Source organism: Psammomys obesus, unplaced genomic scaffold (assembly GCF_907164565.1).
Source record: "Psammomys obesus unplaced genomic scaffold, mPsaObe1.curated_primary_1811, whole genome shotgun sequence".
In the NCBI taxonomy this organism is placed as follows: domain Eukaryota; kingdom Metazoa; phylum Chordata; class Mammalia; order Rodentia; family Muridae; genus Psammomys; species Psammomys obesus.
The window spans coordinates 4,229,699-4,242,621 of record NW_026590809.1 but is presented as its reverse complement, the minus strand read 5'-3'; the positions used below and the strand labels follow the sequence as shown (position 1 = coordinate 4,242,621).

The 12,923-nt window shown below is 44.4% G+C and overlaps 1 protein-coding gene across 1 annotated transcript in view; it reads left to right on the top strand.

Annotated features, from left to right (window-relative positions):
• The window catches only part of Ttc29 (tetratricopeptide repeat domain 29), a 179,423-nt gene that overhangs the window by 32,686 nt on the left and 133,814 nt on the right, over positions 1-12,923 (top strand). The window contains exons 4-5 of the mRNA XM_055609059.1: positions 808-1,031; positions 5,340-5,525. Coding sequence (XP_055465034.1) covers positions 808-1,031; positions 5,340-5,525 — 410 coding nt within the window. The remainder of the gene's footprint in view (positions 1-807; positions 1,032-5,339; positions 5,526-12,923) is intronic.

The following is a 12,923-nucleotide window of genomic DNA, read 5'->3' as shown; positions in this document are numbered from 1 at the left end:
TCCAAGTGAAGAACTAGGAAATGAATTTCTATTTGTTTATCTACATATCATTTTTTTAACTTTTATTAATTACTTTATTCACTTTGTATCCCCCATAAACCCCTCCCTCCTCCCCTCCTAATCCCACCTTTCCTCCCCCTTCTTCATGCATGCCCCTCCCCAAGTCCACTGATAGGGGAGGTCCTCCTCTCCTTCCTTCTGATCTTGGTCTATCAGATCACATCAGGAGTGGCTGCATTGCCATCCGTGGTCTGGTAAGGCTGCTCCCCCCTCAGGAGGAGTAATCAAAGAGCAGGCCAATCAGTTCTATCATTAACCAAATTTCCGAACCATTACTTCGCTTCTACCTGTGAAAAGTTACATATATCTATATACTTAGTATGGTATCTCAGTAATTGTATAAAATATTCAGTGCAGAAGCATGATTGACTGAAGTTGGCCAGGTTCCAATGATAGATAGTGAAACTACCTACTTCCGTTTTTGCCCAGCTTACTGTTTGCCTGCTGTCTTCTTGCTTGGTTGCTGAGAGGTGGGTTGGTTTGGGGTGTGGGGTGGAAAGAGCTTTTGAATAGTTAAATAACGTATTTGTCCTTTTCAGAGATGCAATTACATTAACACAGCCATGTTAGGTAAGCTCCCAGCATCCTTCGCTAAACTGAAGTTGCTTACTTTGCCACTAAACGTCTCTGATCCTTTCCCTGCTCTCACTGAGGAAGACGCGTAGGAAAGGCTGCTTTGACGGCTGGTTTTTGAGGCTAGAAACCCCTCCCTAGCCTAAAGCCGCCTGTGTTCTGCTCTGTTCCCAGGCACCGGAACTCGTACAAGATGAGCATCTGTGTGGACATGCTGCGCGATGGCTACCACAAGTCCTTCACAGAGCTCTTCGCGCTGATGGAGCAGTGGGAATTTCGGCGAAAAACTGCGGAGGCGCAGGCCATCTTCTGGTTGCAGAGGCCACTGGAGCAGCAGAGGGACAAGTTGGACAATTTCTACCACTTCCTGACTAGGGCGGAGGCCGCGGAGAGGAAAGGTAAGGTGCTGGGGTGCGGGATGCACCCCAAAGAAGATCCCAAACTGTTGCAGTGTGAATTTGACACAGTAAGACACACTGCGCAGGTCAGCCTGGTCCACAGAGCTGCCTAAAGGGTTAAGTGACGAGGCAGCAGGCTGACCACAGCAGCGTGCTGTTGGGGCTATAATTCCAGCTCTGGGACAGGGAGGCGGAGGCTGACTGAGCTTGAGGTTAACCTCAGCTACATTGTGAGACCCTTAAGAAAAGGGAAAATACCACCCAACCCATGATCATGATTTCAGTAGTTAATTTCCCATTTTCCACAAAAAAATTTAAGGCATTCTTTGGCCATATTTTAATATTTTCATAAAGTATGTTTAAAGCATTAAGTACTCAATATTTTAAAATATTTAAGAAAAACTAAGTACTTAATTGTAGCCAGCGTTAGCTGCTTTGTGTGTTCCTTTTTCCTACCCTTCTCCACTCCTTTCTTCCACCCTTTCAACCAGCTAACACTAGATAAGAGAGAAAAAATGATAGAGAGAAAACGAAAGAGATCCTTGAATAAAGTCGGGGTTCTGAAAGGGGTTGATGCTATCATTGGACCACTTCCTGCTGATTAGGGGCACTGAGTTTCTTGGAGTAAGTTTGAGCTTCACTGTCAGGACATCTAATTTCTTGTTGTTTCTTTGCTAGTAACTACTTAACAAACAGCAACAAACAACCTATCATGCCTTTCAGGACCCTAGCATTTATATCCCCTCTGAAAAGTTCCCAGAATTCCAAATGCCCCATCACAGAAACCATCCACAGCTGGCAAAACCACGTCTCTGCTAGAGCAAGAGGCAAATCAAAGTCAGCTGCTGCAAGTAATCCCATAGCCCCACAGCTGGGATTAAAAAGGAAAGACATTCTTATAATATTTCTGTTAAAAAAAAAAACACACACACACACACAGAATTCCAGAATTCTCACTATACTTAGTCTCTGATATAAATATGTGGACTTTGTCAATTAATGTTTTTAGTTCTGTATTAGGACTTTGACTTTGTCATTTAACATCTTTAGGTCCACATTAGGAATTGTTGTTTTCATTGAAAAAGACAAAAAAGAAAGCACTAGAATTTGGCATTCTAATTTTTTTCCCTCAACATTGGGACTAGAAAACACAAGAGCACTCATTAAGAAAGGCCAGCGCTGTCCATGGCCCTGTGCTCTTTCACTTGGGTCCTTTACACGGTCAGTAGGCGAGTCTTCCTATCCAGTAGCTGGCTTCTGTGGACCATGAAGACAGGAAAACAGCACACAGGGGCAGCCAAATCCTGGTTCTCAGTGTGAGTGCAGTGAGAGGGGGTCATCCATCCATGGGAAGCATTCTATACTGCAGAACTGACATGAAATAAACTTTTGATGAACTTCAGAATACGATTTAAATAAGAGAAACTAACTATTATAAATAAACCCTTATGTTACTACAAAACAAACAAAACCCAACCCCCAGATTCTACTATCAGAACAAAACTCTGAATTGATGTCTAGACTAGAAATGGAAGTAGCCAAGATAAAGTTTGCCCACTATTTATTTCATGAAGTTCAGTTTCATCACCAGCTTAAATTGCGGGCTCTTACGTGAGTACCGTAAGTGTGAGCCGTGACGTGTCACTTACCCGTCAGTCAGCCATAAAGCATCTGTGGGATGGTGACCCATAAGACGCCCAGGTTAAGGAAAGGAACACAGGGAAAGACAAGTGCCTCTCTAACGCGAGCGATCCAGCCCTAGTTAAATACTGTTCAAGCAGCACTGTGTGGTTTTGAAAGGGTTAGACCAACTTTGTAACCTGTATGTCTTCTAAAGCCTATAGTTTTGAGTTTTAGGTTCAGGTTAAGCTAAAGCCTCTTAGTACCTTTCCAGAGAATGGAGAAATGTGACCCTATCTATGAGGACAGATAGAAAAAAAGCAAGCAAGCAATGACCTTCACTCAGCAAAAAGAAGGACCAGACCCTTGTCTTCGAGATACTGTTTCTTAGCAACCAACCCAGATGGCCTCAATTCTTCTTCTGAGTAGCTCCTGACCTCCAGCCAAGAGTCTGCAGCCCTAATCTTCAAGGATGAACTAACCACCCCCACCTTCAATTGCAGCTGCATCCACACTTGGCAGGACTGGCCAAGCTTGAGCACCTAAGACTAACCAATTATCTTACTTTATAGCTTCCTCATCCAATCCTAAATTGCCAAAACAGCAACTTCAAATGTCCCGCACTTTTTCTTTTAAAAACCTAAAGCCTTTGTCTCCTGGTGCCACTCTTTGCTGACCAGCAGGGGTGACCCCATTGCGCAATGGTTAGTAAATCTCTTGCTTTTGCAACGAGTCGTGGTCTGTGGGAGTTTCTGGGAAGGACGCGATATTGAACTCCTGAGCTGTGAGACCCCAGGTCTTACAGTTTATCATGTATATGTGAGAAAAAAAAGTTGCATTTATTAAATAGGACAAAATTTCCTTTACTCAAAACAGCTCACCCATAACCCTATGGATGAGCCATATAAGATGCCATGGCTTCTGCCTTGCTGAAATATAGAAAGTTTGAATTATTGTCAAAAGTATCACATAAGCACTTATATAATCTTTTTAAGAACTTTGTGTAACTTTTTCACCATCCACACCTGAAATTTATCAGAGAAAAATTGAGATCTCAGTAAAAAATTACTCCAGAAAGTGGAATCTGCATGTCTGCTCTTACTAAACCCTAAATCTGGAAACACATGTGCATGTTTTATGATGTGCATGTGTGCATGTAGCGTGCAGAGATCTGTCAGGGATCTCAAGGTTCCACTGCATGTGGTCTTGGGAAGCGAGAAGGCGATCCTGAAGTAATGTGTGTCAGGTTCTCATCGCTTCCTCAGAAAGACCATCCAGCTAGGGCCATAGTGAAGTTCATTTCATCAGAGCAACATCAGTGGTCATCCCTGTCAGTTCTGCCTCATCTGTGGCACAACAGTAGTTGTCTGCATAAGTTTAGCCTCGATGTGGAGAGCAGTAACGTTAGAGTAATTTAAACCCCCACCCCCACTCGCTGCTTTATAGCAAAGTTGTTTAAAGCAATCTAGTCATTATCTTTGGATCATCTCCCACTGGTTAAAGCCCCTGAATCGGACACAGCTCTCACATTCCTCAGTGTGAATCCTTTCGTGCCACCTGTAATGTTATTCTTAGTGTCTTGAGCCCCGTGAGGCTGAGGAAAAAGTGGCAATGATGAGAACAGCAAACTGAAGATAGAGATAATTCAGTGTCTTACCCTTGACTTGTGAATTTTGGTGAGGGTTGAGTAGCTGCTCCTCCTGGTGACATTTGTTTGATACATGCAAAATCTGTTGGACCCAAGTGCACTTTCACATGATATGGGTTTTAGGCAAAGTATGAAACATGGAGAAAGATCGTCCAGTTAAATAAGTTTGGAAGACTCCATGTTCGCTGGCACCAGGCTGGAGCACTCTGACCCTGCCGCACTTATCAGAGCACTGTGTCTGTATACTGTGTCATTTCACTACGTGGAGAAAATTAGCAAGAGTATTTCTCAAACTGACTTCACCAGGGAATCTCCTCTTTAAGGTAGAGACCGTAGCACCTGAATAACAAACCCACGGTGAACGTTCATCTTTTGATGATGCCTGCTGGTGATTCACCACAGGAGAGCAGGGTGTTTAGAATGTGAAGAATTCAGATGTGGTTACAAAAAAAAAAAAAAATAGTTCAACTGATAGGCAATCTTTAAATAAGAAATCCTGGGAAAGTACCTAATTACAACTCATTACTTTAAAAAAAAATTCTGTGTATATAATGACAAGGCTATTAAATTACAGCTCCATTCACTAAAACACAGATATTTCCATACACATTTGTAAAAAGGAAAGGAGATCTTTTACCCACTGGCATATGCACACAGGAACTCCACTCAGTAATAGGTGTGTCTCGGTGTGTTTTGGAAAGTACTTTCTAACACACCTACTCTCCTACAGGGAAGAGCATCGCTAACAGATACTGTCTGCTTCTGTTGAATAACCAAGCCCTACTTCAACCAAACATGTCTCCACTTCGACTGTGTCTGCGTTTTTGGAAAGCATTCATTGCTTGTCTCATGCACACATCCTTTGATTATTGTGATGATTTTAGTCATTACAATAAATGGGTGTTTTGCGTTAGATTTAACTTTCAAGACAGTTGGTCATGCATCTAAGAACAGTATAGAAGTAGGTCTCAGCCTCACGTTAATGTGTCCTTGGCCGTGTTTCTGGCGCACTGATATGCGTTCTTCTCTTCTTTGTAAAGAATACTATGATGATGTGTATGACAATCTATACGCTCTGGCCTGCTACTTCGACAATGCTGAGGACAAGTGGGTGAGAAATCACTTCTATGAACGCTGTTTTAACATTGCTCAGCTCATCAAATTCGATGGTGGGAAGAAGGAAGCAGAGGCACAGGCACATATGGGCCTACTTTTTGAAGAAGAAGGTGAGTGGGCATTCTCTGGAGATGTTTTGGGGTGCCCTGAGACCAAAACCAAGGTGAAAGTTAAGAAAAGGACCTGAATGTAAGGAGGCAAATTGTTGCAGTCAACAAGCAAAAGCAAGTGCCCAAATGAGTCAGCTTCAGTGTTTCTTGAAGAATACTCCTTGTACAATTCTTTCCTGGCCCCCGCAGGAGCAGCTAGCCCAGAACAGCCAGTGTAGTTTCCTTTATCATTCCCTCCTGGGTCACATGGTGCATCATTTTAAAATTTATTTTTAAATGTTTTCATTTATTACAATTTATTCACTTTGTATCCCAGCTGTAGCCCCCTCCCTCATCGCTCCCAATCCTGTCCTCCCTTCCTCTTCTCCTCCCATGTCCCTCCCCCAGTCCACTGACAGGGGAGGTCCTCCTCCCCTTCCCTCTGACCCCAGCCTATCAGGTCTCATCAGGACTGGCTGCATTGCCTTCCTCTGTGGTCTGTCAAGGCTGCTTCCTCCCTCCCCCAGGGGAAGGTGATCAAAGAGCAGGCCACTGAGTTCATGCCAGAGACAGTCCCTGTTCCCCTTACTTGGGGATCCACTTGGACACTGAGCTGTCATGGTCTACATCTATAGGTTCTAGGTTATCTCCATGAATGATCCTTGGTTGGAGGACGTTGGTTGGTCTCAGTCTCAGAAAAGACTCCTGGGCCCAGATTTTTGGTTCTGTTGCTCTCCTTGTGGAGCTCCAGACCCTTCTAGACCAGACCAGACCTAGGTCTCTTTATCTCCCCCTTCTTTCAGAAGATTCCCTGCACTCTGCCCAAAGATGGGTTATGAGTCTCAGCATCTACTTCAATACCCTGATCAGTAGAGTCTTTCAGAGGCCCTCTGTGGTCGGCTCCTGTCTTGTTCCTTGTTTCATCTTCTGCCCATGTCTATTCCATTTGCCTTTCTGACCGAGGATTGAGCATCTTACCCAGGGTCCTCCTTCTTGCTTAGCTTCTTTAGGTGTACAGATTTCAGTATGATTATCCTAATATCCACTTATAAGTGAGTATATATACCATGCGTGTCTTTCTGCTTCTGGGATACATCACTCAGGATTATCTTTTCTAGATCCCACCATTTGCCTGCAAATTTCATGAGTTCCTTGTCTTTAATTGCTGAGTATTATTCCATTGTATAAATGTATCACAATTTCTGTATCCATTCCTCAGTTGAAGAACATCTGGGTTGTTTCCAGATTTTGGCTATTATGAATAGAGCTGCTAGGACCATGATTGAGCAAATGCCCTTGTTGTATACTTGGGCATATTTTGGATATATGCCTAGGAGTGGTATAGCTGGATCTTGAGGTAGCACTATTCCTAATTGTCTGAGAAAGTGCCAGATTGATTTCCAAAGTGGTTGTACAAGTTTACATTCCCACCAGCAATGGAGGAGGGTTCCCCTTTTTCTACATCCTCTTCAGCATGTGTTTTTGAGTTTTTTATCTTAGCCATTCTGATGGGTGTAAGGTGAAATCTCAGGGTTGTTTTAATTTGCATTTCCTTTATGACTAAGGATGTTGAGCATTTCTTTAAGTGTTTCTCTGTCATTTGATATTCCTCTATTGAGAATTCTCTGTTTAGCTCTGTACTCCATTTTTTAAATTGGATTACCTGATTTGTTGCTGTTTAACTTCTTGAATTCTTTATATATTCTAGCTATTACCCCTCTGTCAGATATAAGGTTGGTGAAGATCATTTCCCAATCTGTAGGTTGTCATTTTGTTCTGATGACAGTGTCCTTCTCTTTACAGAAGCTTTTCAGTTTCATCAGGTCCCATCATTTTTATATGTGTGGTGTGTTGGTGTCGTTGTTGTTGTCGTAGATGCCCTCTTTGTCTGTTTTGCAATAGAATTTTCCCTTACAGAACTGCTTGGGAAAATGTAAGGTCTCCTTGTGAATTTGCTAATGCTCCTCCTCCCCAGAGCAGAGAGCAAAACTGTATAAGTCAGATTCCACCTGGCTGTGGCTTTACAGTAATTGCTGGAAGAAATGCTTTGTTATACAAAACCTTGTATTTAGTGTTATAATAAAACAATCCAAAATCGAAAGTAAATAGAAAAATTGTCACAGAGGTTTTTATATGATGATTGATCAAGGATTTCACACAGAAAGCTAAGAAATGTATGAAAGGGTGTGTGCAAACAATATACAAAAAAAGTGTGTAGGTTGGAGGTGGAAATATTTTATAAACCTGCTATTTGAACTCTCAGGTTCTTTGGGAAGGTGACCAAATTGAAATGTATGTAATATATTTTAAAGAGTATATATTTTATATAAACTTTTATGTTTTATATAAACTTTGTGACTAAGAGGATACAGGACTTAAATTAAAAACTAGTTTCTGCTACCACTAAGTTGGGTTGCGCCCTAAAGTGTGGTTGGCACCACAGAGTGGTCAGGCAATACAAACAGCACAGGGGATGCCGGACAATGTCAGCCTGTGCTGCGAGAGCCTGTGGGCTGCATTCAAGGGGCGCCTGGTGAAGTTCAGAGGTATTGATAAGGCTTGGATATTGCTGGCATTTAGACAGGTAAAAATATTGTGCCATACTCTGAAAGAGGAACCATAGCTCCCGGGGAGCAGGAGGACCAGCCTGGGGTGAGGAGGGGCAGAAACGGCAGCATCTGTAGTTTGAAGTCGAGCTCTGTATGTATGCAGACAAGGAAAGGCCTGCCTTCTAAGTCAACCCGAGATGCCAGCTGTGGGAGGAACGGATGTGGCCAAAACCCTTCCACGGTGATGTGGCTCAGAAGAAGCAGAGAAAGGGGATTTAAGAAAATGGATTACACCATTCCATTACAATTACAGTTTATAATATCTCAAAATAGAGGATTCGTTAAATAAGCAAGTCTGTGCCACAGACTACACGTGGTCATGAGCGTACAACTGAGCAAATCTTACCCAATAATCAATGCACCAGTGCATTTATCAAATACTGGTCTAGAGCTTTGTGCCCAAAGCAACACAGTGAATAAGGCTGCAGCCTGGTCCTCAGGAGCTCAGCTGTTTCCAAATGTACAGTCCAGTATGTTGAGGAAATTCGCAGCTGAGTGACCAGTCTCCAGTCATCTTGCTGACTAGATGAGTGTGCCCTCCTGGGTTTCAGAGTCTCTGATTACCATATTTATCCATCACTGGCCTTACTGTTTCCGTTGGCCACTCATTCATGCCACAACTCTGGGGAGTGGCCCTTCCCCCGACGGGAAGCGGCACAGCACTGTGGTAGGTCATCTCCGTTCAATGACAGACATAGGGGCTGGGCCAAGATGCATGTGGGGCGTGTGATCCCAGTGGAGCTGCTGCAAGGAAACATTTTCAGGCCTCTGCATCGCTCACCGTGTGTCACCATAAAGTGTGCTTGTGTCTGCGGTAAAGTTAATGTTTGTCTCTGAAATCCTTTAAAGTCTTTGCCTTTGAAGCTACGTTAGAGTTGGTGTCTGTTCAGAACCACTTTTCCTCAGATCTAAAATTATGCGGTCTGTGCCTTGGAACAGTGCCTGAACTCCAGAACTACATTGTAATCGCAGCATAAATAAACCTGCAAGCCAGCCTCAGTGCTGATTCTCGAGATTGAGGGCCTGGTGAGAACTATCTGAGCAGCTTCTGCAGCCTGGGGTAGAATTTTCACAAGAGAAGTAAACTCAGAGAGTGTCAACGCACGCAGCTAGAATGGAGGAGCTCACCTGGCTGTAGACCCCTGCTGAGGCCATGGTGGGTTGCTTCCACTCATCTGATCTGATTGGTGCAGACAGGCAAATGGAGGCTCCACAGCAGCATCTAGGCAGCAGCTGTGCTCTGGGGCAGGTGGCAGCCTCCTGAGTCCATGGGTGCCCCATTCAAGTTTAGAGGATGTTAGCCAGCAGATGGCAACGGGCAGGCTGTCAGGGCCCAACCAAGCAGGCTATGGTTCAGGGCAGGGCTCTAGCTCCTTGGGGAACTGTAGAGCAAATGAGGAACAAAAGCAGATGCCATTGTCAGAGACTGGGCACGTGGTTGCCGTCAGGGGTAATGTGCAGCCCACAGGCAAAAATGGGACCAGTTCTCACCCGGAGCCTCTTGGCCAAGTCAAACACAACAAAGAGACTCAAGTCCCCACGGCTGCTAGGGATGGCTGAAGTATAAAGTGTGCCCTGGCTCCCATTGGCTAAGGGTGGGCAGGCCCATTCTCCAGTGGAATATCTGCAAACTCATGGCAGAGTAGTAGGCGTGGAGGAATCGGGTGCTGACTGACTCTTACAGCAGTCACTGGCTGCATCTGTTTTCAGAATCATGATCTTTTTTTAAATTAAATTTTTATTTTTTTTTAATATTAGTTACAGTTTATTAACTTTGTATCCCAGCTGTAGCTCCCTCCCTCATTCCCTCCCAATCCCATCCTCCCTCCTTCATCTCTTCCCTGCCCCTTTCCAAGTCCACTGATAGGGGAGGCCCTCCTCCCCTTCCATCTGACCCTGGTTTATTAGGTATCATCAGGACTGGCTGCAAAGTCATCCTCTGTGGCCTAGCAAGGCTGCTCCTCCCTTGGGAGGAGCCAGCCATTGAGTTCATGTCAGAAATAGTCCCTGTTCCCCTTACCAGGGTACCCACTTGGATACTGAGCTACCATGGGCTCCATCCGAGCAGGGGTTCTAGGTTATATCCATACATGGTCCTTGGTTGGAGAAACAGTCTCATAAAAGACCCCTGTGCCCAGATATATTTGGTCCTTGTGGAGCTCCTGTCCTCTCCAGGTCATACTAACTCCCCCTTCTTTCATATGATTCCCTGCACTCTGCCGAAGGTTTGGTTATGAGTCTCAAAATCTGCTTTGGTACACTGCTAAGTACAGTCTTTCAGAGGCCCTCTGCGGTAGGCTCCTGTCCTGTTACTTGTTTTATCCTACATCCAATGTTCATCCCATTTGTCTTTCTAAGTGAGGACTGATCATCTTACCCCGGGTCCTCTTTCTTGTTTATCTTCTTTAGGTGTACAGATTTCAGTATGTTTATCCTATCTTATAGGTCTAGTACCCACTTATAAGTGAGTATATACCATGTGTGTCTTTCTCCTTCTGGGATACCTCACTCCGGATTATCTTTCCTAGATCCTACCATTTGCCTGCAAATTTCATGATTTCCTTGTTTTTAATTGCTAAGTAGTATTCCATTGCGTAAAAGTACCACAATTTCTCTATACATTCCTCCGTTGATGGACATCTGAGTTGTTTCCAGGTTCTGGCTATTACGAATAAAGCTGCTACAAACATGGTTTGTAGCCCCTGACTGCGGCCAGGGACTCTCTGTTCCTTTGCCCTTCCTGTGAGCAGCAGGGGATGGGCAAGATCACATCCAGAGCCACACAGCCTTTTCTGTGTACCCTCCCCAGTTCAGATGTCTCGAGTTCCAGCTGATCCTGGCTGTGCCACTGGTGTGTCATATCATAGCCACCTTCTCCATGTATTCACTTTTATGTGTGCGGGTGTTTTGTATGCCTCTATGTCTGTGCACCGTGCGCATGCAGTACCCGAGGAGGCCAGAAGAGGGTGTTGGGTCCCCCTAGGGATGGGCTTACAGTGGGTAATGAGCCACCCCGTGGATGCCGGAAATCGAACCTGGTCCTCTGCAAGAGCAGCCGGTGCTCATAACCTCTGAGCCATCCCTCCAGCCACCTGCAGCCACTTTCGTTTTCCAGATCTGCAGATCGCAGTGCCAGGACTCCTCTGGGCACGGTGTGGCCCTAAGGGCTGACTGAGGGCTGACTGAGGGCTGACACGGGCTCTTCACATTTCCCTCTGAAGACTCTGAGTGGTGATTTCAATATGTTGTGTGCTTGTCAGACATCTGATGAGACCTTTTGGCCTCCTGCCTATCCTGATGCTTTGTTCAGGTGGGGCACTAAGTAACCAGGAAATAACCTTCCTGCTGGCCTGTTATCTCCCTACAGCCTGAGCAATGCCCTGGTTGTATACTTGAGCATATTTTGGGTATATGCCTAGGAGTGGTATGGCTGGATCTTGAGGAAGTGCTATTCCTAATTGTCTGAGAAAGTACCAGATTGATTTCCAAAGTGGTTGTACAAGCTTACATTCCCACCAGCAGTGGAGGAGGGTTTCCCTTTCTCCACAACCTCTCCAGCATGTGTTGTCACTTGAGTTTTTTATCTTAGCCATTCTGATGGGTATAAGGTGAAATCTCAGGGTTGTTTTGATTTGCATCTCTCTGATGGCTAAGGACATTGAGCATCTCTTTAAGTGTTTCTCTGCCATTTTATATTCCTCTACAGAGAATTTTCTGTTTAGCTCTATACCCCATTCTTTAATTGGATTGCTTGATTTATTGCTTTTTAAATTTTTGAGTTCTTTATATATTCTGGATATCTGACAGCCCTCTGTCAGATATAGGGTTGGTAAATATTCTTTCCCAATCTGTAGGCAGTCATTTTGTTTTGACAACAGTGTCTTTTGCTTTACAGAAGCTGTTCAGTTTCATGAGGTCCAATTTATTGATTGTTGCTCTTAGAGCCTGTGCTGTTGGTGTTCTGTTCAGGAAGCTGTCTCCTGTGCCAATGAGTTCTAGGCTCTTCCCCACTTTTTCTTCTAACAGATTTAGAGTATCTGATTTTATGGTGAGGTCTTTGATCCACTTGGACTTTAGTTTTGTGCAGGGTGATAAATATGGATCTATTTTCATTTTTCTGCATGTAGACATCCAGTTGAACCAGCACCATTTGCTGAAGATGCTGTCTTTTTTTCCATTGAATGGTTTTGGCTTCTTTGTCAAAAATCAAGTATTCGTAGGTGTGTGGGTTTATTTCTGGGTCTTCTATTCAATTCCATTGATCCTCCTTTCTGTTTCTATGCCAGTACCATGCAGTTTTTATTACTGTTGCTCTGTAGCACAGCTTGAGGTCAGGGATGGAGATACCTCCAGACGATCTGTTGTTGCACAGGATCATTTTGGAAATTCTGGGTTTTTTGTCTCTCCATATGGAGTTGAGAGTTTTTCTTTCAAGGTCTGTGAAGCAGAATCATGATCTTTATTTGTAAGGCTCTTACACAGCCAGGACGCAGGGGCAAGGCGCATCCATACTGCATCTGGTAGGCCCTGCAGAAAGTACCCAGATACTAGATAGAGCAAGAGGAGATGTGCTCATGGATTCTGGGGCAGTTTTTGGAGGACTAGAAGAATCCTGAGTTAGACCTAGGAGAGAGAAGATGTGACCAGAGGGAAGGGCCAGCTCCTCCTTTTGGGTGGGCTGAGGCCCAAGACACAAAGCCATCTTGAACTTCCATCCGCAGCTTGGCAACACCAGCCTTTTCTCTGTCTTCACACAATGAATGGCCCTGCTTGCAGTTGCAGCAACACTACTGGTAGGGAGAGGGAGTGG